The following is a 27,587-nucleotide window of genomic DNA, read 5'->3' as shown; positions in this document are numbered from 1 at the left end:
TCGCTGTCAGCGTGTCCACTTCAAATGACGGCTGGCCTCATACACTGCATGTATCCCTGCCTTCATTTTGGCCTCAGAAGTACAGCAGCAGACATGCATGGCAGCACAGGGTGGCAAAGGGAGTCTCCCCCAGTGAATCATTTGAACTTTTCCTCTCTTTGAAATGGCATCACAGAGGCCCTGCATGATTAATGTCACCACACTTATATACACTGTTCTATCCAGCTGAATATTTGAAAACTTTTGTGAATGCCCCTGGGCAGGTCTGGGGATGTTTGATTGGCAATCAGCTTGCTATTCAACCTTTCCAATTGTCCATGTAATGCCACGCACTCAGGTGAGCACACACCCACCGTATAACCGAGTGGCGCTGTGTCCAAACAAGCTTATTAATGGATATCAGTGCAGTGCTCTAAGTATGTGAATGTCAAATTAGGGCAAAAGTTCACACTAAAGGAAAATGACCATGTGCTCCTCGTGCCACCTTGAGCAGTCCACTGTGCGCTCTCTAAAATACTCTAATTCAAAGCATAATACACACACCCACACACACACACAATACAAAACACACAGCAGAGCCAAAGCCTAATTTATGAAAATGTTCCTTATTCTCTGATCAAACAAAATTATGTGCCTTTCATAAATAGAATTAAAGGACTTTAATCAGTGGTGCCACAAAGAGAGACACATAACTAGGGACTCACATTGAAATTATTGTTTTGATCACTGTGATTGTTTTGATGAAGGCAAACAGCACTTTACTTCAGTAACACTGAAGCCGAATGAAGCTCTTTGGTAAGGAGCTGTATCAAAAAAAACACAATGAATACATTTTCCCTATGTGCCTTTGTTGATCCTATAAGGGCTTTTCCATTGGCCACGGTGTGTCAAACCGTGCCATGCTGATTAGCGTTTCCATTACCAGTTTAACAGAGCTGTGCCACGCCAAGTCACGTGTGCTTCCAAGCGAGCTGCAGTGACGTCTCGCAACATACAGCCAAACCGTGAAAGTACTTTCAGATACCAGCTTTATTGTCTTGTTTCACCGTGCTTGCTTTCAGCTGTTCAAGGAGTCGTGTTAAAGAGGCAACTGACAACTTTTCCCACCTAGCGTTGCCAGATGGTATTATTGTGGGCACCGGTTGTTGCGAAGACAATTGGATTGTTTCCGTTTTCCTCAAAGTTGCAATCATTTAGTTCATAATAGAAAATGCATCGTCAGTTAACCTCCCTTTTTCTTGTCTGACCGCGTGGGTGAGGTTTATATATAACCATTGTAAACCCTGATGGTTTCATTACTACGTTTCCATTACACTGTGCAATCAACATTTACTTCGTAATGATACCTTGAAGCAGAAAACTTGTCCATTGCCAGTTTCCAATAAAAACACAGCATTTCCTGAGTGTGCTGCTTCAAAAAGCTTTTAAGTACCTCAATAACGTGAACAATTTATAGGAAATTAAACATTTATCACTGTATTGGAGGAGCTTTGTCAGCAGCTACTTCTCAATAATAGTGCAGGGAAGTATTTACAGCCAAACTGGTGACCACTATTCAAGACAAGGATGTCATCAGTTAAAGTAACACCTTCAAGCAGGTGGCCCTGTTACAGCGAAACTGCGAATCCCTGCTGTTGGGCTGACATGCCCAGTCAAACCTGTGACTGTGTATGGAAAAACCCCATACTGTATGTACACTGAGACTAAACTTTTTAAACTTGTTTTTCTATTGTAAACATGTGGATACTATCACCATCAAAACTGAGATTGAATTGGAAAACATGAGTAACATAAATTGTTAGTTATTTGAAGTACTGACTGGGTGAAATGTATCTGGACACAAATGTCAGTACTGGCTAATAACACACTTAGACTTTAGTACTGCGGGGACCATTCGCATTTCAGTGTGCTATGAGACGTACGAACTGCTTATGAGAAGTGCAAGGTCTGTCTATCCAATAAAATGTTTTCTCTGAGCCAGGAGGTACACAAGCTGACTAGTAACTGAAAATGTTGCTTTGATCCCTGACATCAACAACAGTACGAGCTGCAGCACCACACTTTAACATCGGTGTTATGACCATGCACACTGATTGTGTCCAAGTGCTCTTCATAGAGACACTAAACCCTGAGCTAAAGCCTCCACCCTGCACTTCTAACGCCTCAAAGAAATACAAGCTTGTAAGGGGGCTTCGGTTGTTTTTAGGGAGGATATGTGGAATGACAAACAGCAGTTTATTACGAAGCACTGAGCCTCCAAGAAGGAGTCTTACTCATGAGCTGCATTTGTTAAATTACCCAGTGTTCTGACCAACATGGCCACCCTGACTGTCCCACATTATCCTCCAGTGGAGTGCCTTCTTGTTGACTCCACGCTGAGACTCTGATGCTTCACTTTGCACCTTTTACCTCCGAGACTAAACAGCAAGATCCATCCAGTGAGAGCAACGGAAACTTTTCTAATTATTGCCGCAATTATAATCACGCTTGTATTGCAGCAATGGCTCTCTGGGCTTCGTGGTCCCACTGCTAGCTGGATGCTCACACAGAGGGAAAAATGCTAATCAACAACCCGGCTTCATCAACTTATCGGTGACTGGGGTACAGCAAAAGAGCCTCTTCACTCCTTTCGAGAGTGGATGTAATCAGAAGCAGCATCTATCCATATTTCCTTCCCGGGGGAAAGGGGAAAGTGCAGAGCTCTGCAAACATACTTGCAGTAGCTCCCCAGCATGGGAATACCATTTGGATTATAATTGGATTTAGGAAGTGAAGCCCTGTGTGTTTGACGAGCTTCATCAAATAGCATGCTTGTATGATTGTCAATAATTGTGATTTCCTTGGAATCTCCATCTCTGCATCTCCATGTGAATTAACTTGTTCACAGACATTCAGGGAATCCAGTTTGCCAAGGACAACTCACAACAGCATGTATCTTACACATCATACAAGGCACTGGGCAACAATCAGCACAGCAATCACACTGAGGTACACTTTCCTACCTCTTCCCACTGGTGGATGTAGCGAATGAGTCTCGACAGGCGCAGGAGTCGCAGCAAGCTAAGAATCTTTGTGAAGCGGACAATCCGCAAGGCGCGCGCCGTCTTGTAGAAATCCGAGTCGATGCGCGTCTCCACGATGAGGAAGATGTAGTCCACGGGGATGGAGGAGATGAAGTCCACCACAAACCAACTCCGCAAGTACTTGATCTTGATCTGTTGTGGGTCTAGGATGATCTCTGTGTTGTCCTCTTTGACAATGCCTGTCCTGAAGTTGAGGACCAGGTCCATGAGGAAGAAGGTGTCGGAGACCACGTTGAACACGATCCAGGGGGGCGTGTGCTCGTCCTTGAAGAACGTGATGCCCACGGGGATGATGATGAGGTTGCCCACCATCAGCAGCAGCATGGTCAAGTCCCAGTAAAACCTTGTTGGAGAGAGAAATGGAGACAGGCAGAGATAGGATGGTTAAAGAGAAAATGCTAAAGTCAGTACATAGTCAAATTCTATGGCTAACTTTGAGCAACATACTGCCCAGTGCTTCCCACACGCATATTTCATTTGGGCACTCTGCCCAGGTATATTAACGGCCGCCCAAATATATTTGGCGACCTATTTTAGCCTTTTTTTTCTTTAATTGTCCGAGAAAACGGCGCCATCAATGATCGATTAACTAGTGGACAATCTGCCCTTGCTCTCTGGTATTACATCCCCCCTGTGAATGCACTGATCGTGATGCTACCTCTCCTATTCGATGTAGTCCTTGTATAAAAGGACCTTGTATAAAACATAAACTTGCCATGACTATCATAGTCATCATACAAACTGAAATTCATAGAAATATGATATATTTTCTACAACCAAGGATCCCTGAGACACCTGACTTGAACATTGGGTTGATGTGATTGGTAACCTAGGTTTTGATTACTCTGACCGGTTAAATGTCTCTTGTGAAAAAGCTCTATGATAATAAAGTTGCTTATATTTTCATGTTCATGATTTTTTCCTGTGATTGTTGTAATACCATAAACCTACTTTTTATGTAACTTATTGTAATCAGGCTTCAATAATTTACACTGTTATATACATACTAATATCATACATTCAGTTATTATGAGCCAAATATCTGGAACAAACTCCCAGAAAACTGCAGGTCTGCTCCAACTCGCACTTTTTTCAAATCAAGGCTGAAGACCTTTCTGTTTGCCACAGCCTTTCACTGAAGCAATTTCAAGGCTTTGAACTGCACTGTGAAATCTATTCTTTAGTCTTGTCTCTTTTAAACCTATTCTATTTTAGCTTACTTTCCAATTTCTTAACTTATGATTGCTTATAACTAAAAGCTATCATGCATTATGAGAATGTTTATAATGCATTATTGACATTGGCGTCATAAAAAGTGTTACCAAAATGCCCAAACACAAAACCAACACACTGCTACTGCTTGGCACACATTGTAGAAGTAAATCAATGATCCATCCAGCCACAGATTTCCAGGCCAATATGTTGTTTTCCTGTACGAGTGACCAGTGCTGTGACTCACTGTGTGTCTCATCACTATCCTGTTTTGACCTTAAATACCTCTGGGTGTTGTGTGACCGTGGCGGAAGCGAGCTTATAATCACAGTGTGTAAAGATAGCGTAATAACCTATACATATGTAACCTCCACACCGTGCCAGAAGGCAGCTTGACATGAAAGCTATTTGTGTTTGGACTGGAAATCACAACTCAAAGGTCAATGAGGGTTAACTGTTAATTACAAACTGTACTGTGACCTCGTCCATCTTTCGTGGATGAGAGTTTGGATATAAATTGCACACTCTGCTGGCTTGGTAATTGAATCCAGATCAGCTCTTTTGTGTTAAGGGTGGTATATCGTGGATAGATTGCACCATGAGGGGTTCCTGCCCCGATGAGCTTGGATGATTTACCCACTCACCTTTAACTGGGACACAAAGATCTGGTCTCTGTGCAAAACCAATTTCAAGAGCAGGCTCATAAGAAATAAGGAAAAAGGATACCAGGAAGAAAGGGTACTGGGATGCATTTTTGTTAGGCGAAAAGTAATTACAGCTAGTCACTTGCTTGTTGCAGCTATAGATTCCATGGTGATTCACAGTATGTTAGAGTAAATAACGACATAAATAAAGACCTCTGGTCCTAGTCAAGTCAAGGTGAGTAAAAATGTACAGTTTGTTACATACTGTCTTGTCTCACAGAGCAAAAACATACAACCTGGCATCAGGTGTCTTCAATTTTTTTCTATCAGGATTTTCTCGGGCATCTTTTTTTTGGCTTCCCTGTCTTTCGTTTTTGTTTTTTGTTTTTTTGGATGATGTACAGTTCATTTCTTTGATGAAAGTGGCCTTTTCTTTCTAAAGTCCTTTGAGACGTGATGAAACACTACAAAAGCATTCACTTAAACAGTTTTTTCTCTCATACTTTGATATCCTCACTGATGCTACTACAGTCACTGATGTTCCACGTTGCTATCAAAGAAATCTTTCAAATGGTGCTGACTTTTTTCAGAGATCATACTTTTAGGATTTTTTTTATATGCTAGCTATGATCTATTTTCTTTTTCTTTCTGCGTGCATGCCAAAACTCCTTTACAGCTGCATTACGAAGCAATAAACGGGACATCACTAATGGCTAGCACTGTCTCCTTCCTCTCTGACTCTACAAAATACATCTGTGGACATACTTCACATCACTTTAAATAAATAATACTGTACAATAACGCAAACGTACATAGTGACTGCTTGGTAGCAGACGCTTGAGTTGTAATGTGCTCGGATTACAGTTTACAAGAGCGTCTCATGCTTACACATGCATACATAAATATACAGTATACACAGCCACACATATCAGTTTCACGTCTGCTGCACACACACAAACACACACTGAGGAAACAGTGACAGTAATTGGAATTCTTCAAAGTAAAGGGGTATCTACTGTTCCAGCTTGTTGTCAAGTGGAGCTATATTTAGACAAACCTTGCCACCACTGTGTTTGCTCATGTTAAGACTGAAAGCCCAAGAGGACAAGAAAAACTTCAAAGGAAGAAAGGCAAACATAGGTAATGACATTTGTTCTTTATATTGCCATGTTCCCTGATATTACAAATATTGTTAGTATCGCTGGGAGCACACTTACATCCTATTAGTAAGCTGTGAAGCACATACAAACACTTGACAGGGTCTGCCAGCAAAGAGAGATTATTTGTTTTTCTTTCAGCAACAACTGCAAATCCCTGCCTTTGTTTTACTCTTTGTATCAACACACATAATACATCTTACATCTGGTTTATTACAAATGCTTCGTCAACCATGTTCTGAAGGACACCATAGCATTTAAGATAATACTAATAATTTGTTTAAAGAGACTTAAAACTTCCTTGAGTTTGCTTATCCATGTGTTGAGGTCACATAATCATTGTGTGGCAATGCAATTGTTAATTCCCACTTCACTATCACACAAAACCAATGTAACTTTTTTCTGGGATCAAACTTGATATTTTTCGATATTGGAGGTTAGGTTGAGTATTTTACAGAATATTATGATGTCACAATGAAGGTGACATTTGACCTTTTTGGATATAAAATGGCCTCACTTTGTCATTTCATCCTATTTTTGTGAGGTTGCAGCGACCTTTGACCTTCGACCGCTCAACACTGATCAGTTATCCTTTAGTCCTGCAGTAGTTGACATTTCTTCCAAATTTGAAGAAATTCCTTCAAGGAGTTTACCATGTTCACTACCTTGATTCAGCATGTTAGCATGGTGACATCTGCTAATTATCACTAACCACAAAGTACAGCTGAGGCTGACGGGATTGTAATAGATATTTGGTCAAAAACTGAGGTTTCGAACAAACAGACTTTGACCTGACGATGCAGACAAACACTGACATGCCTAGAGCCATGATTCTAGCCTAGCTAATAAAAATAAATGCACTCCGAGTTCAACAACTGGGTATCTTTCAGCACAAGAAGAACAAAAAGGCAAGGCGCTGGGGTGAGGGCCTGACAAGGAAGTCTGGCTTGCAAAAAAAAAAAATCAAACCTTACAGAAAAAAAATCTCTGCTTGCATGAAGCTGTATGAATGACAGAGAGAGGAAACAGAGTGAGGGAAATAGTAAAGTTGTGCCAGAGGAGAGCGCCTCAACATCTCTGCAGAAAGAATAACAAGACAGAATGTGGTTTAAGACCTCTGGACGTCAGTCTGGCAGAACACAGCTACTGCTGCCACCTGTTTGAGTAAGCCCGGCTTGTCTCATGGATGTGAGGATTGGTAAGATTAACAGCAGCTGCTCTGCGCTCATTGTGAAAATGCATCTTTCTAAATGTGAAGAATAATGCAGTGCCTGTTCCAGCAAAAAAAGAAAAAAACAAGTCGGATCATGGCTCTTTTTTATTGTGCTATTTAATCATTTCTTTCCTAATAAATAAACCAACTAGTGGAAGATTTCTCTGGATAAGAAAATACCTCCGTATGCAGAATTTCCGATAGCTCTATAGGAATCCCTGTGTAGTGATGTGAAGACAGTGGTTTTTACATGCACGTGCTGTGTGTATGTATGCGTGCGTGCATGCATGTGTAGAGTAAACGCTCATGATTTCTCCTTTTCACTCTTGCGGTTGCCTCCTAATGGAGGTCAGGCCACCTAAACATAGCAGGGATCCATTTACTGTGTTTTATTATGCACTGGGACCCTGACATAGAAGAACATTGTTCTATAAATACAGTTGGGTGAGTGCGGGATGTGAGGTGGACATTTCAAAGGCATTAAACAATCCCATATCTCTGTGTGCATCCCAAATCTCAGACTCACACACTGTGTGGTGCTATACCACCTGTCTAGAAATAAAATGAAAGGAAAATGCAGCGACCCAGCACTGGTGAAATGAAGGCGATATTCCCGGGTGTTCAGTGAGAGAGAAACATCACATCTGAAACAAATATGAGCATATTCTTCGATTTTATTCGAGTCAGCTAATCCAGTCCCAACTCTAGTGCACAAAAAGTGTACTTTTTGTTAAAAGAGACCTATTGTGCTTTTTTCCTTCAGTGCTATATAGGCTGATGATGCATGTTAAAGGTCTTGAAAGTTAAAAAGGTCAAAGTCCGCACCAACAGAAGCTGCTCTCTCTCACTGAAAACACTGCTCTTGAAAGCCTCATCACGTAAGAATTGATTAAGCACAGCTGCTCTGTTGTTACTCAGGCATGTGAACTGACCAATCAGAGCAGACTGTGTATTCAGGAGAGTTGGTATTAATGAGACAGGAGCTAAAACAAAACGTTTCAGACAGAGGGGTAATACAATGCTGCAGCACTGGACAGTACGAGAAAACTGATGCATTTTTTGAGCATTAAAGCATGTAAACATAGCTAGTAAACACCCAAAATAAAGTTATGAACCTGAAAATGAGCATGAAATATCTTCTTTAAAATCAGTGTAGTGTTTTCTTTGTTTTAAACACAATTCACATAATGGACATATGACAAAGTTCTTTGAAGGAAACAAAAAATATCAGATAAAAAAATGTGATTATAAAAGGATATAACCACAAATCTGACCAAAGCCTGTGCATGTGTTCATATAATTATGTGATCACTGTCAATGTCAAAGCTCGAAGTGAAAGTAGAGGCCGCCACGGTGGCGGGTTTTCATGATGCGTGTGCAACAAACTTTTAAAAAATGAGGCCCAGCAAAGCAGAGAAACATTGGAAATACAGAGGAAAATAAGTGTCAGAAAAGCTCACACCTTAGTTGTTGTGGTGCTGAGAGTACAATGTACTGATGAAGGGAGCCCTGACATTTTGCTGTCAGTGGGGACAGAGCCACAGCCCACTCTGGTCCCCGCTGTGCTGACCGGGGACAGCAGGAACATGTTGTCACCCTCAGAGTGCATCTAACTACACGATAAGCCTCTCTCATTCTCCTCACCCTGCCAGCCGGGCTACCTGAAAGGGATTGTGAGAGCCACCACAAACAGCCTGGGATGGACTCACACTTACCTTTCAGAGACGCCTATATTTAAATTGAGGAGGCAGAAGGGGAGGGGACAAGAATGGGAGTATATATAGATCTATTTATAAAGGGAGTATATGTTTGTATTTGTGCAGGCATGCATGCATGGCACTTGTTTACATTTGCCTTGTAGAGATTTTGATCTGCTGGCCCCATGCTGGGGGAGTGATGGCAAAGCATGCAAGCAGATCATCTGTCATGTCAGGTACAAGTGGAAGACAGCATTTAACAGTGCCTGCCTTTGCAGTCTGCGCAGCACTGACTGAATGGGAACAGCAGCAAAACAGTGGGTGCTCCCAGACTGCACTTCCATGAGGGCACCAGCTAAGTGTCTGTGCACTGTAAATGTGGTCTGGGCTGATTAAATGATTGAAATGTATCTGTTTTTGCATCAAAAAGCGGTTTCCCTTTTGAATAATGTATTAGTGTGTGTGTGTGCTGGCTCACATTTTCTCTCTGAAGATTTGGTTGTGTTATCAGGGGTCCTGCTCAGAAGTACTGACTCAATATATGCCTGACAAATTCTGGCTCAGGTTAATGGTAAATATCAACAGCACAAACGCCTTGTTTCATTCTGAGCTACCTAGATACATTTTCCACATTTTCTCTTCTTTAACAGTTTTCTATACCTAAACTCCAGGGTTTGGCTGACCCAAGTATTGATCCAACTTCAATCTCTACAATCTTTTTCATCACTTGGCCTGTTTGGTTACGTAAGCCGTCACTGAGAGCACTGTAATTGGTAGCTTTCCCTGTTGCACCATTGCCAGTATACATATTATAATGTGAGGATCATGCCTCTTTATGGAATTGTCTGTCCTGACTGGATAAAGTGGGCAGGGATACCAGGATTTGTTTTTCCTCATTTACTGCATGTGCAGGGGGAGGCGGGAGATACATGGGTTACTGACCAATAAAGAGCAATTTAACACATATTTAAATCACTTACAGCAGCTTTAAATAAAGTTACTAACCAATCACCTGCTGTTAGTTAAATGCAGACAGGGTGATCAAGACCATGAAAGTTAAAGCCAGTGCGAGTCCTTTCCTGTTTACTGGTAGTTTAATTTTGACAAAATACAGACCAATACAGGGCCATTTCTGTGTAAAAGGACTTCACACACCTCGTGTGGAAATTATACATTGAAGACTGGCCTATTTATATTGTAGAGGGGATCTCTCTGTGGCACATACGCACCACTTACATGCTGCTCTCACGCCTGAGGTAGTTTCTTTGATTACAGTAGAAGCGTAGCGATGCAGCCGCCGCTCCGCAAATGGTCCACATGTGTTATGTGTTCAACTTAGCCACCCTGTTAGACTTACTGGAACGTTATCCTTCATTTGCATTTCAAACTACCTATGTGTGCTTTTTTGCATACTGTAGTAATGTTAGTAGGCCATAGTGAATGTTATTATGGTATTCAAAGGTCATATGTGGTGGATGGAACCCCTTATTAAAATGCATCAGTAGTTATTTTGAAGTACCTACAAGGCACAAGAAGCGCTGCACATACACATTTGCCGACTACAAGGGCGAGTGCTTTTCATTTACATCTCCGCTCCTCCCCCATGCACTTTCCCTCTGCTCTCCAAGTGGCCTCATAGGTGGACAGTATACTACACCGTAGGAGAGGAAGTGGAGCCACAATTTAAGGTGCATCATGTGGATTGATCATGTTTAGCCAATACTTGAGTTTAATAGTCTGGATTGGAGCCTAACTAGTAATAGGACTGCCTAATCTTAGTCTGTATGTTTTCTGGTAATGTGTAGGTGTATAAATATGTGTTATTCCACTGGTACCAACCAGTTGTCATATTGTATATAACATAATAATACCAAACTACAAAACAGGATATTATTCAGATCCTTCCAAGCTTTTTTCTGCATTAGAATCTCTAAAATAAAAATGTTTCACATCGGTGCATATTGGACAACATAGATGCCGATACAATATATCTGTGACAGGCAAATATCGGGCATTAAGACCAGCCAACCAATATATTGGTATTGGTATACTATAGAGGTGACTAAAGCCCTTTAGTCACTCCTCCTCCTTTAGTAACTAGAGCTGCTAGAATTACTTGGGTACATTTGAGTTAGAGAGATGTTACTTATATATATATATATATATATACAGTATATATATAATCCATAACTTTCAAACCCATAATGATGATAATTTATTGCTTCATGCTGTCAAAAATAATTTATCTTTATGTGAATCCAAAGTGCAAAAAAATAATACATTTTCTAATTTAAGGAATTGTTTGGAAATGACAATACAGCACTGAAAATGATCATATATCAGGCATCTGGTGTTCCTATATGGAGCTTTAGGTGAAATTTAGGTGTGGCTATATTTTAGCAGCAAATAGTTATAGTATCACCAATAAAACTCAAATGTCAACTGACGGAGCAACAGCCTCATTGAGTCCATTTCTAAATGAATGAAATTAATGAAAAATAAGCATGTTTTTGTGCGACATAAGCTTCACTTATCTGCGAGAGGAGGCAATCTATGATAAAGTCTGTCATGGCAAAACAACATCTGTAACAACAATAACAAAAAAAAACACAACAACGGTTTGTTGTCCATAAAAGCGCAGCCCATTGGTTTAAAACGAGCCAGTTGGCAAACACAGTGAGAATTAAGTGTCTAAGAGAAAAAAATAACAGGTTAAAAGGGTTAATCCTATTTTTGTTGTCACCCGCTCCAATGAACTGTCATAACGGCGCTGTCTTTGCTGAGCACAGCCAGCAGGCACACTGCAAGCACATCACTGACACTGGGGCTGTGCAGTCGCAGGTGGCTATATTTAGGTGAGGCATACTGCTTTATCAAACCTAGGCTAAGAAGATTTCATCAGAGGGAGAGGCAAATCTCCCCAACCTTAGGCTATGAGAAAACAGAGGGATTTACTAAATACCTACAGAGAGGAGAGGAGAAACGAAATCAGCTGAAAGGAGTCAACCTTACCTAACACTGCTAAGAGAGATCCATAAATAAGATTACAAGTGGTTCTGTGGTAGGACATCAAGGGAAGGGGACAGCGTCTGATTTTGCATTCACCTCTAAAAGCTGTCTAGGACTGTTACTCAACACAGCCAAGAGAAAGACAATGCGTAAGACAATGTCAAATCCGCTGCAGTGGAACATTTTCAAACAGATAGAGCTCTGACCCATTAAAGGCGAGCACTGACAAATGTAAAGGAAGGAGGAAGCACAAGCACCAACACTCAGAGCACGAGAGGGGAGCCTGATATCACTCTGAACACAGTAACACTTGACAACAACTGAATCTAGAATCAGTATTGCTTATGCTCACAGTAGAAAAATAAGCCATAATTGGTCATTTTTGTGAAATATGATCAACTGACAAATGGTTCTTTTACCCATAGGTCTAACTCTGGTTATGTCTGTGAGTAGATTTCACATGCATGTGGTCAAGAATTAATTTTGTCTGTCATTTAAGTGGGTCATTTATGCCCCATTTGCACCTGGCATTAACAAGTGATCTGTATCTGGATATGTTATCCTGATGAGAAATGTTAAATCAGCCCCTGACTCTCTTAAAAAATCAGGGAGTTTTGTGGGTTGTTGAGTTAGGGGTAAACTTCATAATCTTTGTGAAACAAGGTCTGTGACAAATTATTAATTAGTTGTCCCCTCTAGTACATTCAGCATTTGTAATTGCATTCCTTTATTCGTATTAAAATATCATATCAAGTTGTCCTGGTTTGTTGCAGAACCAGCACATAGGCTACTCTGTGACCAGATAAAATATGGTACATGCTTTGTTTCAATTTTCACAGAGTTTCAGTAACTGGAGCTGTGTTGCTTTCAGCTTTTCGGTTTGCTCTCTCTCTAAATTTTAATAACTTACATTTTGCTCAGCTAAAAACAAGTATCCATATCGATGTTATGGTGTACACAGGTGCCAGCATGTTGTACGGATTGCGTTTACACCTACCTAAGACCCGAACACAACACACTGCGTCCAGATGTGGTCAGGCAGATCCGATCACATTCTGTTCACAACATACATATTGTATTTACACCTTGCATTAACATGCATTTTTCCTTATCCGCATAACGTGTCCAGTTTTGGATCACATTTTAATACCAGGTGTAAATGGGATGTCTGTATTGTTCATTGGTTAACAGGAATCTAATCAGCAGCATAATAATCACTTAATTCCTTGTTTCATTTCACTACAACTTCATTCAAAATGATGCAAGCAGTTGTTCACAGGTCCGAACCCAGGCAAAACATCTCACTGAAACTCTCTAAACTTTCTACAGTGTCAGTCCAAGACACTGAAGAATGTCCCAGATCCGCTCACTGAAATAAGTCCAGCCTAAACCTGCTCTGATGTTTGAATAGCTCAGAAGTGTGCACTTAAGAGCCCTGGCTAAATCAAGAAATCACCAGAGCCACTTTGCGAACTGACCAGATGTAATCAGGGAGCCCGCTGAGAAGAATGTGGTGAAGTAGCCAAGTCTGTGTCTCCTGTCCCCTTCTCATATCAGTGGGATTTTTTTTTTTGGTCTGTTTTTGGAGAGGCTCTGCCTGGCGCCACCAGTGGCTACTCAGTATCCCTGTCCTTGTCTCTGCGGCCCTGTAGAGTCCTTCAGAGCTTCCCAGAGCGCGACCTGTTACCTATCTGCTCCGAGGAACAAAAACTGTACAGGGTAGTCAGCAAATAAATGTGTCCTCTGTGGGGAAAAAACAGAGAGACAGTGAGTGGCAGTGCTGTACAGGAGAAGACACAGAGAGGACAGAAAGCTCTCCAGCCGGTGCCATCAGCATGCACTTATCCTACTAGCATATGCCAGTATCTGCACTCCAGCGTCATGGGCTGTCATCCTGCCACTAATTGCATCTGTGTTTTATCATGATGCCTTGTTATCTCCCACAAGGTCCTTAGGGTCATGTCAAAGGAGTCCCCTGTCAGCCAGCCACAGAGACACTGGCCAGTTTCTCCCGACTGAACGCACCCACCTTCTCTGTTGGACAGGAGAGAGCCAGAGAGATGTAGCAGTGGGCTTTCTCTTAACGTAGATGAAGTGCTGAGATAAGGTACTCTCTATAATATCAGGAGCTGGTCACACTGTACACCATCACCTTGTGCCCTTGCTCTGGGCTGCACCAGTACTGGGCCATTATCTTCACCAGTTCAGGTGCTGCAATCAGCAAATGGAGCAGCCACAATGAAAGCCCTTTCTATCCATCTCTGAAAACGGGGATCTGAGGTCAAAGGGTGACAAGGAGAGAAGGGCATTGAAAAGAGAACATGAGGGAAGAGAAAATGTGGAAACAGTGCAAGAAAACGAGATTCTGTACAACACATTAAGACTAAAGCGCAGGGACAACCAGGAGGGGGAGTGTATGAGGAGATCCATGTCAGGATGGGATCATCATTTTTCTTTCTGCACTGTTGTTTGGAGCAACATTGCACAAAAGTAGAGGTAAATAAAAGCTAAATTAATACAGCTTAAAGGCTGATGGAAAACCCTCAGTTGAACACTCGGAGCATGAAATCAAATCAAATTGGAGAGGAGACGCGGTTTATCTGATTTTTTGCTGGTCTGCGTGAGTAAGCAAAAGCAGAGGCTTATCTGACTGTTAAACCAAACAGGGCAGGGTTTATCATGTTTATTTGTTAGCTCTATCATTTCTTGATTGTACATGCTAAACAGGGTCAGGGTTGGATTTATACACAACTTTGCTGCTGCCTCCCTATTCAATCCAACACTGGTTAACTTTGTTGTGCTGTGGGTAAAAAGAGGACATGCTATCGACTATGGAAATGGTGAAGATGATTCAGGATCCCCCCCCCCCCCCCACATAGCAGAGGAGAGGGAACAATCTGTCTCTCACCACTCCTTGTCTCATAATCCAGCCATTTGTCTGAGTCTTCTAGACACCCAGCGTGTGGCGGGGCCAGGCCAAACACATTGATCCAGGGAAGTATTTCCTGTGAATCACGCCAGCCACACACAGAGTTCTTTATTCAGCGCGCTGGACTCTGGTCCTCTCTGAGTGGAAACCCCACTGCTTCCAAAGCGCTTCAGCCTGCTATACATTCTTACAGAGTAAACCGTGGAGAGGTCCTCGAAGGAAATGTCATCCCCCTGCCATGTCTGCTCTGCACGGATGTGAGATTAGCAATGGACTAATTCAGCACAGGTGAATTCTAAGCACCCGGTGTGAGGATCTTTATATTTAGATCTCTCACTTTTCATGATATCTCAGCTCCATTACAGAGATTTTCCTTATTGTGTAACTACTTTTTGTCTTATTTCTGTTCATGTTATTTCAAAATTAGGTGAGTGAATAAAATGGGATCACTAGTAAAATGTTGCAAAATCACAAAATATAAGGAGGTTCTCATCAAAATCTCAATACTAATGAGACTTTTTCCCCCATTAGAAGTATATTTATATAATATGGCCAATATTTTGCACAATCACATATACAATTATCAAAATGATCTGATATAGAAATGTAATACTCGACCTTGGGAACTGTGATTTGACTAAATCATTTTAACTCAAGGTCAACTCGCCAGAGTTGTTGTTCAGAGATTTCAGTGCTCTTCATAAGCAAATTTGACGAGCTGTCATGGAGTTTCATGAATTAAATAAACCATTAGTAATTGAAACAACTTTTCAACAGATTATAAAATGAGAAATCTATATCTATTTGCAGATGAAAATGTAAGTGTATGGTACTTAGTAAATTCAAGTGACCTTGAGTGAAGGTTTTCTGTAAAACACTTAATGCAAGTAAAATATACGCCCTCTATTACAGTAGATATCTTTGTCGCAAGTGTTAACCACATTTGAGGGATCATTGCAAAAAAGGATTTTTTTAATCCATAATATTGGTATTGGCATCGGCCCCAAAAATCGATTATTGGTCGGTTCTTATCAACATTATATTGTTCCAAGGCCCATAAATATAAATATTGACCAGCCCCAGCACATGGTAGTCCCTTGTAACAGCCATAAACCTCCCGTTAGCAAGACAAAAAGAGTAAAAAAATAAGTTTTGTTTTAAGTTTGCTTATATTTCTCGCATGTCTGCATCCAGACAGAAAGTAAAAGAATTGAATGCAATGACAGTCTAGGTGCAAAGTAACTGTCACTATTACGTGGCGCATGTTCGTCCGCCTGAGTCACCTGCAGGTGGAACTGATTATTGTTCCTGGCACATTCTACTAATTGGCTCTGAACTTTCCTGTGAAGCTGTCTTTGTAACGGCGAGCCTCTTACATTAAATATAAAGTGCTTTTTAATATGGTGTTTCTCATTTTGTGTCCACCCCCTGGAGCAGCGTATCAGTGCCAGTTTGACATCTTGGCCATTTCCTATCTGGGCTGATAGGGAAAAAAGCAATCCAATTTCAGAGAGACAGGGGGTGTGAGAATCCACCTGGGACACAGGCAGGGCTGGAAAGGTCAACCTGTACTGGATATAGCAGAATGTGTGTGAGGAGGGATGGACAAGATGGGGCTGCAGCGTGCATGCAGAGGTCAACACAAGGGGAGGAGCGAAATGGTTACTGTAATATCCAAACTATCCATGACACACTGGGTCATTTCTTCAGGAAAAATAAAACACTTAGCAGTCTCTCAGCATACCACTTCTCTCCAGCTGAAGGACGAATCAGGGTCAAAATATAGTTTGCAATTAATACTTGAGTCTATTTTAACTTGCATGAGGTACAAAAAGACAGGCTTTCATAAATCAGACCATTTTGTGTCTCGGGTCAGAAACAGTAATGCACTGAGATTCTGTATAATGTGAGTGATTGTGTTTTGGACCCTCATTGCATTGTTAAAAATAGTAAATCCCGCCATCTGGCTCCTAACTAGGCAAGAACAAACTGAAGAAAAGTAGTTGCAAACATTTTTCTCCCAAGGTCTGTGTGGAAACAGCGTGCCTGGACCTGAATAATAGACAGATCAGAGAGAATCGATAGCAAACAGGAGGTATTTTAACCCTGGCAATCTTAATTATTCATTCCCACCATGCTGACAATTCCCATAAAATACAGGCTTGATTGCTGGCATCCAAGTTATTTCTTGCTTTCAACATTTTTGATGTGCTATAAATTGTTCATCATCACACATGGGTTAGTAAAAAGCAATGCTAAAAACAAATATTCCCAAGTCTGGTTGTCAATTAGGTGATGATGTAGATGTGTGAATCGCTGCCTGTAATCAGAGTAAAGAATGCCCTCTTGGGTATCATTGGAAGATTACACCTACATAATCTGTGTTGATGTTGATTGCTTTTTCGACCAGCACTGATTACGTGTCAGGTGTCAGATTGAAATTAAAACTAAACGTGCAAAATGAGATTTATATCAGCATTTAGATGGGAAATAATCGCCTCTGTGTCACAGTCCAAAATAAGGAAGCATATAGTAAAGGCATCACCGCAAAATTTGGCGCATGTCTCCACAAAATTACAATCAGCTGCACAATTCATATGTTAAGTGTTACTGTAACCTTCCTTGTCTGCTCAGATCTTCCCCGCATGAGCCATGTGGACAGGTGAAGTCAACAAGGGAAATGTGTCAGGTCACTGCAGAGAGGAGACACTTAATTTTTTTCTTTCTTTTTTTTTTTTTTGCACTCGTCTCTTTCCCAGAACAGGAAGTGGTGCTAAAATAACGCCGTAGCACAGCCAGAAGCAGAATGTGTCAACAGGAATACAGAAAGGTCCACAGAGGTCTCAGTCACTCTAACGTCACACACAAGGCTCTTCAAAACGTGACTGGACTACGGGCTGGTCATTTGTTAACAAATGCACATTTTCTCCATCAACCAACCTGAAACGTTGAGATAAGTGAAAGTGACATATTTATCTCTGGTCAGTGGGACAATAATCGCATCTGTCCAGCGGCAGGAGAAATACATTTGACACTGAAAATGTGCTAAAAGAGGAGAAAAAACTCGAGAACTGTTCTTGGCTGACTAGTGCTGTGTATCCACCTGGAGAGATTATAAATTGATGTTGCAGTGCAGAGGATGGTGAAGCGGGAAGGACAACATTACATTTGTCAGGTGACCAAAAATACATCAAGCATTTCCAGCTGGGTGACATGTGGCACTTAACAGAAAACGCTCTCGGCAGCAGGCTTTTTCCCATTTTCAAAATGTATATGATGTCCAATCAATCAATATAATCTCACCTCGAGATTATCATCACTTTGCCAAGGTTAAACTCAGCTCTCTGCCTAATACGTAAAGCTGAATTAAATGACATATCACCAGGAGGGGGGGAAAAACACACGCACATGCCACACAAGGCCTTTGTTTTACAGTTGTGATCACATGCACGCCTACACAAGTGTGCCTGGCGAGGTCACACGGTGCCGTTCAATCATTCCGCCACTATGACAGGCAACCTTCCACCCACCGGCCACGCACATCCTCCCTGGGCTCCCTCCATTAAATAAATTGTGCTGTAATAATCTCTTGGCTCCTAATATTCGTGGATGAGCACAGCAGTCTATTTTGATTACCCCACTTTCAGGCCCAGCCAGAACCATCTGTAATCCCCATGTTTTACCCTCACTAAATTAAAGGAGGAATTATTTAATGGAGACCGAGAGGAATAGAGTGTCATTCATCCTATGTGGTGTCAGAACGCTTTTTTCTCCAACCTTCCCATGCAGATTAGCACTGTAAGACAAGAAGACGTGGTCCGCAAGGGCACGCGCTAACACTCTCCAGCCTGGACTCAATTCATGCATCTTTTATTTCAAAAGATTTTGATCTCATATGGATCTCGCAATCATCATCATTAAGACTTACTGCGCTGGAAAACTGTCAAAAACGATTTCAGTGAGGCTCTTAAAGTGTCAGCTATCGCATCCACAGCACCTCGCCTTGACCTTTGTGTAACTCTCACCCAGACTACGACTCCTGCCACCAGCCGTACGAAGGGGAATCACCCTCGCTGCGGCCGTGTATGTTTCTCCATCTCATTTTTCAATAAATCCACCGATGGCAAGCTAGAGGCCCCACGAGACCCAAACAAATCAATAGCAAAATGTACTCTCAAATCAACTGTAATCAACCTGACTGAAACAGAAAATGCTGTTATTTAATCTGATCCCATACGCTCACCAACACAATACACACAGATACACATGAGCACACTCAGGTACAGTAAGAGTAATGCATCTTCAACAGAAAGCCTGAAGCTGGTAGTGGCTGCAAATGCTTGATAAGAACCGTAAAGCTAAGGTGCACAATTTGTGTAATAATATCTCACAATTCATCAAGGGAATAACAACCATGGGATTCATTTCCCCCAGACTTCCCACAAAATACAAGGGCAGTCTAAGAACAGGTAGCTACCATTCTCCCTTTATTCTCATCAAGCACACGATCTTGTTCTTATCGTTTTAGTCTTTTGAAGACTAAGATATGCAAATGTGCAAAAAGTCAACACAGTTATGCTAATATTGTGAGAAGCTGTCCAAAAACAATGTTTTTTTTTCTATCCAGACTAATGGAGGACATTCAAAATGCTATGACTCACTTTAGCAACAGAATCAGAAACTGGTTAAATTAATAGGTAACATGAACGCCTTCAGGAACACAGCGAACATTTTCATTTAGTCAACACTTTTCCCAAAACTTACTTCCCTTTAACTATATCACAGCCTTAAAGTGTACATCGGTGACTACATCTGCTCTACTTTTCTTTTAATGTATTCTCTCTGCACAAGAAAAAAATAAAAAATAAAAATAACAGAAGCAAAATTGTAAGATGTCTTTTCAGAGGATTTATTTTTGCCACTGTCTAGGTAAGTGCCTTCTGGGAAACAGAACTGGATGTGCGGGAGGAATAAAAGGCTGCTGAAAAAAGTGGACTTTGCAAGAGGGGATGGGAGGATACGCCTGACTGTTGCAAAGGGATTTAACTGATTGACAGAAACTGCAGGACAGCCGACCCCCCTCTCTGATAGTGTTGGCAACACGGTTCTCAAGGAATAGGGGGGGGGAGATTAATAGAGCCTTCAGTGCAAAGAAAAAAAAAAAAAGTTCTAATGTGCGACATCTTCTTTTCCATCTCTCCAGGGAAATGTAGAAGACTTTCCAACAGATGTGTCCTCCGGGCTCTGAATCACAAGATAATTAAAAGGCACTTGACGATCAGAGGGCTGCATTCTGATATTGTGCCGCATCGTTTGTCTAGAACTTGGCACAATGGGTTTGCATTGATGGGATCCACTCAAAGGGCTCAATGCAAACAGGTAAAAAAAAAAGAAGAATCGCCTGGTTTTCATCATACCGAGATCCATTATGTGAGACGAGCATCATTTTGTCAATCAAGCACTGAATAATCTATCATCTTTCAAAGGGGCATAACCCTATGACTTTTAGACAGTCTCTATTTATGACCAAAGTCTTGCAGCTTCGAGGGGTCTCAGCACGGCTTATGGTACAGGAAACATAAAGCACAGAGACAAGTAAGCTAGCAGTACAGCGCAGATGCATCCAGTGAGGAGAAGGGCAGAGAGAGGGGGCAGTAATCTCAGCATCAATTATATCGTTCAACAATCCTTTCAAACCCCCACAGATACTTTACGGTCAAGGACAGTAATAATAGTCCTTATTTTAAAAACTTCATATGAATCAGTCATCTTGTAGGAACGTTCATCTACTTTTTTTGGCGGGGGGGGGGGGGGGGGGTATCTGCACTGTAGATGTCAGTCTCTGGTTAACTGACCACATATGCTCACTGGGAAGACGCTTGTTCAGAATCGAAGGAGGCTGCTCAGGCTTTGGATCTGGAAATGAGGCTGAAGATTGGATTATGATGCCATTTTTAATCCGTCTTTTTCCCTCGCAAGATATTGCTCCTCCCTTGCTTCTTAGCGTTATACAATACTTGACAAGAGGAGATTTTGCTGAATTCCGGCACAGTGATGACTATGTGATTTCTCGTGACACTCTAATTTGAGTTTACAGTGCCAAAGCTTTGATGCAGACATGGGAATAAAACTTTTTAGTCACAGAGACCCTTCTCTTCTCCGGGCCCATTAAAAGGTCCCACTCATGTCGTCGTGTGCTTTAATTACAGCCATCTTGTCCTGTCTCTGATCCTGATTTTGGGGGAAGTATCATGTTGCTCCTTCAGTTCATTAGAAATAAAATAGTGGCTGTAAGTCTCAGCATGCTGTGTTAACTTACTGACATAATGTGCTATTTTTTCCACATAGCTTTCAAATATTTCAAGCATTGAAATACTGATAAAAAAGGTGATGTAGATGTTGACTTCCATCATTATCCTTTAATCTACTTGTGAATTAAGACGTTGTTGTCTTGTCTACAGAGAAATATACAAGGATCTTTTTTCCCATACAGAGTTAGCCGAAGCACAGGCTCATTTTTTTAAATTTTATTTTCCTGATTGAGTGGCACATCTGCGGTTTTAATTGTAGAGTTGAGTGATTACGTAATCATAGCTTGGAGTGATTGAACCACAAGCAAACTGCTCTCAGATCGCCAAAATGTTTAATTATGGTAATAAACAGTATCCCTCCTTAGACCCCGGACAAGTGGTTGGCTAACCTCATTTTTTAGAGCACTTCTCACTCAGCGCATTCTCATTTATCGTTTTATTTTGGTACATCTCGCTGAGAGAGACACGCATGTGCATCTATTTCAACGGAGCCCCCCTGTTTCGGCGCCTTGCTCAAAGACACTTCAAAACTGATAGCTGGTGCCAAGTCTCTGACCTTTCGGTATCAGGACAGTCTCCCCAAGCCCCAAATCACCCTTCCTCATGACATTTAACACAGTGAGTAAGAGAGCAGAGGGGGTCAGAGTAAACACAACCAGCTGGGAGGAGTGTAACAAAAATGGCAAACTGTCTAATACATGTCTCACTTGCTGATGATGATCTGCCTAAACTGTGTGTGGATTTTGGAAATACGAATTTGCTCATCAGTGTAGTTTAGTACATCGTTTTTATGCCTAAACAAACTAAATAAACAAACTTGCTTTGTTTCCACGACTGAATAAACCGAATAAACAAACTGACCTTAAAAGACGACATAATTTCATACTGTTTTACTTTGTTTATATGTGGCGGACCCTGCCACCTTTCTAGCTTCAAACAGTGTTCTGGGAGACCTCATTTTCCTCTCAGAACAGCTTGTTTATTCAATTATGGAAAACATAAATATTTCTGAGTTTGTATTACTGTCTGATTAATACTGTACATATCTAAGTTCTGAGTTTGAATTTCTTCAAAGTGCCCCTTCAACAACATTGTGCTCGAAATACCTGTGACAGGCTTGCACTTGTTTACGGGGTTTTGACTGCGCAGACAAAAGTATTACATGGAGACGGATTCTTAATGTAGAATAAACCAATCACAGACTGGAAAACACTAAACAACAGAGCCGAACACCGGATATGATTGTTCCTGAATTGTTCATATATCTCTCCTCTTTCCTTCTGTCTACCTCTCCCTCACATTCGCACAATTAAAGATACTTTTTCCTGATGGCAAAAGACAGCTGACGTTTGTGTCCATCTTAAAAAAAACAAAAAACTAAATCATCCAGTGGTGTTAGCCAGCACACTGTCTTATCACTTCTCACAGGATAAAAAAGGCAGTTAAATGTGTCTGTTAGAGTCTAATTCAAGCCTTTTTCCACTGGATTTGTGAGCAACTCGCACCAGAACTCACGTGTCTCTCAGTCAAGTCAGACATCTTGTTCTTGAGGTAGAAAAAGACACTTTTGTTGCAAGTGAATTTCTATATCACATGTCATTACCCCATCACAGCCAATCAAACACCCGGCAGGCTAGACAACATTCAATGTCACAGACAAGGAGAAATACAAGATGTGTAACGAGGACGATCTCGCAATAGATCCTTTCAAAGCCTCCACATCATTTAAATGGTAGGAGATGCACATGTGAACTAAATCAAGGCTGCGACAGCTTGTAATGAAACCGTCTTACCTGTTTCATTAAACCACAGTAACATGTGATCAATTCAAAATAATGCAATAATGCAAGCTATGAAGTAGACAAAATAGATGTCTTTGTAAATTTGATTTAATTGGATATGTTAAAGGTAGCAAATTATGTGAGCTCAATACAACCAAAACCATCTCACTGAATCGGGCCGATCTAATAATATCAAGATCACACACATGCTTGTGGTCACTATAGTGTGTATAGTGGGCACAGACTGATGTTTGAGCCACAGTAATACAGTTATGGCAATAAAATAACAAGTGTTCATCAGCACTTCTTAGATATTGATCACCTAAGATGCTAAAAAAGTCCATATGCATATGCATGTGTTTGAATTAAACGGTTTTATTTCACCAGTTGTTCAGAGGTTTCCTACGATGCTGTTCTAAACGCCCCAAAGCGAGGATGAAGCACCTTATCTGGTCTTAGTCAGCAGTTAAGAGCCTCCATGTGGCCATGAATTAGATGCATATGTCCAATAACAAACTCAAGGGCACTAACAACAGATAGGGATCTGTGGGCCAACAACAGAGCGCTCCTGGACTTTTCTCTGCTCAGTTCTGCAGCTGTAGTTTGTCACTAGATGCAGACAGCCCTATTAAATGCACACATCAAATGTGTTGATCATTTCAAACCTGCCCTAGAGCTTTAACTATTGATCAGAATGGATTCAAATTAAATGACTTAACCCTGTTACTTTTCAAAATATCATGTAGCCACAAAAGGGGAATAAGGAGATCGACGTGGGAGCATTTAAAGAAGATGTGAAGTGAAGGCCGCATTACTGTAATCAATGATAATTCATGACGCCTGTGCACAGGTTTTTCATATAAAGGAGAATAAACCACTGAGGTGCTTCAGTTATGCATCCGTTTGGACAGCATCTGCACAAGAAAGGTAAATTGGCCTGATTAGCACAGGTTGTTATCCCATAACACAACACAGGCCTCCTGAGTAATATGTGCATACCCTGAAACTAATGAATATAATTCCTCTGCTGTGTTGTGGCACTGAAAAAATCCCTTATTAATCTATGAACTCAGTAAATTGTAAGATTTTCATGAGGCATAAAAGGCAATTGATTGCAATTCTGACTTCTGTTAAATGTCGTCTTAAAAGTGAAGGGGGTGAAATAAGTGATGAAGGTGCTGTAAGGCTGAAGAAAAACAATGAATGGGCTGCTGGTGGGCTGATGTTTGCCTTAATAAACGATCAACAGAGTGAGAAAAACATCTGGGCCTGTGCGAGGCATCGACGTTATCGTGACGCTTCACTCTGAACCTTTTGTTGTTTGGGGAGCATGTGTGTGAAGTGTCTAAATTTACCTGAAATCACTGTAGGGGTGAATTATCCAAAATCCGGCGGATTTAACCCGCTCTTGTTCTCGTTCCACCGCCTTCTCACTCCCAAACATCCTCAGGGAGAACTTGTTGACCCCGGGTTGAAGCATCGCTCCAAACTGTCTGTGTATGAACCCAGCTTGATATAATCTCTCGTCGTCCGGCAGAATTTGATCAATGCCATCCAACTTTATAAACCCTGACTGCTGGTCTGGGGAATCTTTTTGGCTCCCGCCGCCGCTGCTGCCGCCGCCACCGCTGGCCCCCTGCGCGCCTTGATCCGGCGGCCCATCACCGATGGCTCCGGGGGGGCTCTCCTCGCTCGGGGTGACATCCCCATCGGTGATGAGGCGCCTCTCCTCCGCCGAGTCAGAGTCGTGCACATGCCGACTTGTGATGGACGACAGGCTGCCTCGAAACCTCCGGCAATCTCCATTCGAGCTGGTCTTCATCGGTCTCCCTATGTCCGTCTCCATGATCACAGACTCCCCACTTTTGGTCTCCCCTATGCCTTTGCAGCTTCCCCCAGAGGTCGGCGACGGTGACGGTAGAGGCTTCATCCTAATACTCTTCCTCCGGGTGTCCTTGTCTGCGTCTTCTCCTTCGCCCATTATAGATGTTTTCTGTCCAATGTGCTGTGGCAAACTGTAGAGCCTTTTACGCATGGAGGAGTGCAGCCTGTCCATTATGACATTGAGACACAGTGGAGAAAATGAAATAAATCCAGATTGTTAGGCTGTATTGTAACGATTATTGCCACCAGCCCCGCGCTCCCTATCTGTTTGTGAGTGCGATCAGTCTGGAGCTAATCTGAATCCCTGAAAGCCTGCTACACATGACATGGACCGCCGTGGCTCCACTGAAACAGATGAGAGACACTCTTTTTCATAATTAGACTACCTGACAGTTTGCATATGTCCTCACACGCAGCCTGGGCGGTCCGCTTGGCCACTGCGTCCCCGATGAGCATCTTTGTGCCGTTCCGACATTGTGCGCAAAAGTGGAAAAAACTGCTTGAAAGTCACCTTAGCGTGACATGTGAGGGACGTGCCGACGGACCGTGATACGGAGACGAGGGAAAGGTCATGCACGACAAAGGATGCGCTTTTCACCAGATGTCTTGCCAGCTGCCATCAAACAACGCGACACAATCATGCAAAAATACAGTAGAGCATGCCAGGGACCGCTGACATCACTGATCCATAGTCATGGTGCGTTTTGGCGAATTGTGAATATTCATGATGATGCTGATCTATTGGGTTGCCATAGGAGCGAGAACTGCAAATAAGCTCAGCCCACCTTGTTTAAAGGGGAATGCTCTTCCCATTCTTAAAACGCTCTCCTGTGCTCCGAAGTTAAGGCTACAGGTAGGCGATGCAAACCCATTGTTCAGCCCCCACGGTGGGCTTCACTCGGAAGGATCCAGGTAGCCTATTTGCCATGCCTATTAGAGTTTGAGCCACTGCGTAATTTGCGCACACAGATACAGTTGAGGCTGGTAAATCTTTTGGCAAAAGGTGTTTTATGAAGCAGGCTGGTTTCTCGAATGACAATAAATACAAATACTCATTATAATATTATTTGTCCAATTATGAATTTCTATTTCCCAATATATCTTTATGGTGCTACGATACTGTTAGTATGAATACATAAATATACTTTGAAATATTTTCTTTCTGTCCAGGCAGTTAACAAACAAGACATATTGACATGGGAAATAATGAAATGTAGATGTATGATTTTATATTTAAACCCTGACTGCAAATGTTTTGTGTGATCTGTTTCCTTCACTCTATCTGAGCTATGAATCATATGTACAAAATTGTGCAATTTTTCTTTTGAATGAATGCTTTTGTTTCTCTGGCATCGAAGGCAAACTAAATCCAGAGGGCATTTTGCTAATGTGAAAAGAGTTGAAAGTAGATCAAATTTAGGGAGTATATTTTTCTGTACTTGATTTGCATAATGTCATGTTGACTCCCCTTTTAAAAATAAATTAATTGGATTATAGCTGCAGTTGCAAATGCATCAGCCCCGTTCCCAGAATAAAATGTTGGCATGTTAGACGTCCGAAAACCCCGGATAGGTTCAAATTTGTATGTGTCATACACACCATGTCAACATTTCTAAAATGTGTCTCATGTCACGTTCACATTACATGTGTATTCGCTGACTTCCGTGTCAGGAGGTTGATGGGATGGTGGTGGAGTTACAGGTAGGGGAATTGTGCAAAGCCAGCGATGGTGTTTCATCATTTGTAAGCGTGAAACTGCTGCAAACTTTTCAGCTGTGTTAGTGGCACCAGAACCAGGAGAGCCGAAACGTGATGTTTTCCTTACGCTAACCACGTGGTTTTTGTGTCTCAACCTAACCAAAGTGTAACTAAATCATAACTTAAGTTTTGTCACAAAATGAACATAAAGAAATGTAGTTTAAACATATCGGGGGTTAGCAGAAATGCATATAGCCAAAATGTATTCTGGCATTTGTAGTTACAATTTCAAGGAAGAGAGATGAACAAAAAAGTACAGAGGGAGTGCAAAACACAGCTTTGAGCAGCAAAAGTACAATTTGAGGCAATTTGCTCTTCTGAAAACGTAGTACACCAAGCCTGCCTTATGTAGCGGTCAGAAAAAGTCAATTAGACCCTGAGCAATATGTTGGTCAGGCACATAAATATTGATATTGGTACTGATATTGGATCATTACAGATATACTGTAGTACGTAACAATAAGGCAAACCACAGAAATGCCAAAGACATTTCTAAGGTCATTTAGAAACATCCATCTATTCACCCATTAGCTGAACCTGCTTACCTGCTGCGAGAGGCTGGAGCCAATCTCAGCTGACATTGAGAGGCGGGGTACACCCCGGGCAGGTTGGCAGTCAATCACAAGTCTGACACGTAGTGACATTTACAAACAGTGATTCTATTAAGGTTTGTCAATCAGAGAGCACTGACAAGTTCATTTCTGACAGTAAAATGCCATGCTTGGTGTATATCTTGGTCAAAATTCTTTAGAAGAAAAAAATATACATTTTAAAAGGTATAATTTCAGATTTTAGTTATGTGTTGTGTTCATGTTAAGAAAAAATGGCATACAGGCTTATTGTTACTGGATTTTTAAAACAGATATCAGATTTCATATTGGTATCTGCCTCAGAAATCTAGTATTAGTC

At 41.5% G+C, this 27,587-nt stretch overlaps 1 protein-coding gene across 8 annotated transcripts in view; it reads right to left on the bottom strand.

Moving 5' to 3' along the window:
* The window catches only part of hcn4 (hyperpolarization activated cyclic nucleotide-gated potassium channel 4), a 99,290-nt gene that overhangs the window by 70,760 nt on the left and 943 nt on the right, over positions 1-27,587 (bottom strand). For 3 of the 8 annotated variants that reach the window (XM_084351080.1, XM_084351079.1, XM_084351073.1), the window contains exons 1-2: positions 24,392-25,631; positions 3,003-3,426 (exon numbers count right to left, since the gene is read on the bottom strand). In XM_084351080.1, coding sequence (XP_084207206.1) covers positions 3,003-3,426; positions 24,392-25,092 — 1,125 coding nt within the window. In that variant the 5' untranslated portion in view covers positions 25,093-25,631. Of the gene's footprint in view, positions 1-3,002; positions 3,427-13,493; positions 14,291-24,391; positions 25,632-27,587 lie in introns of those variants that run through there. The other 5 variants (XM_084351074.1, XM_084351075.1, XM_084351076.1 and 2 more) reach the window with 3 other exon arrangements.

The sequence above is a fragment of the Pagrus pagrus genome, assembly GCF_965226575.1.
Source record: "Pagrus pagrus genome assembly, chromosome: 1".
In the NCBI taxonomy this organism is placed as follows: Eukaryota; Metazoa; Chordata; class Actinopteri; order Spariformes; family Sparidae; genus Pagrus; species Pagrus pagrus.
This window is presented reverse-complemented; position numbering and strand designations above follow the sequence as displayed.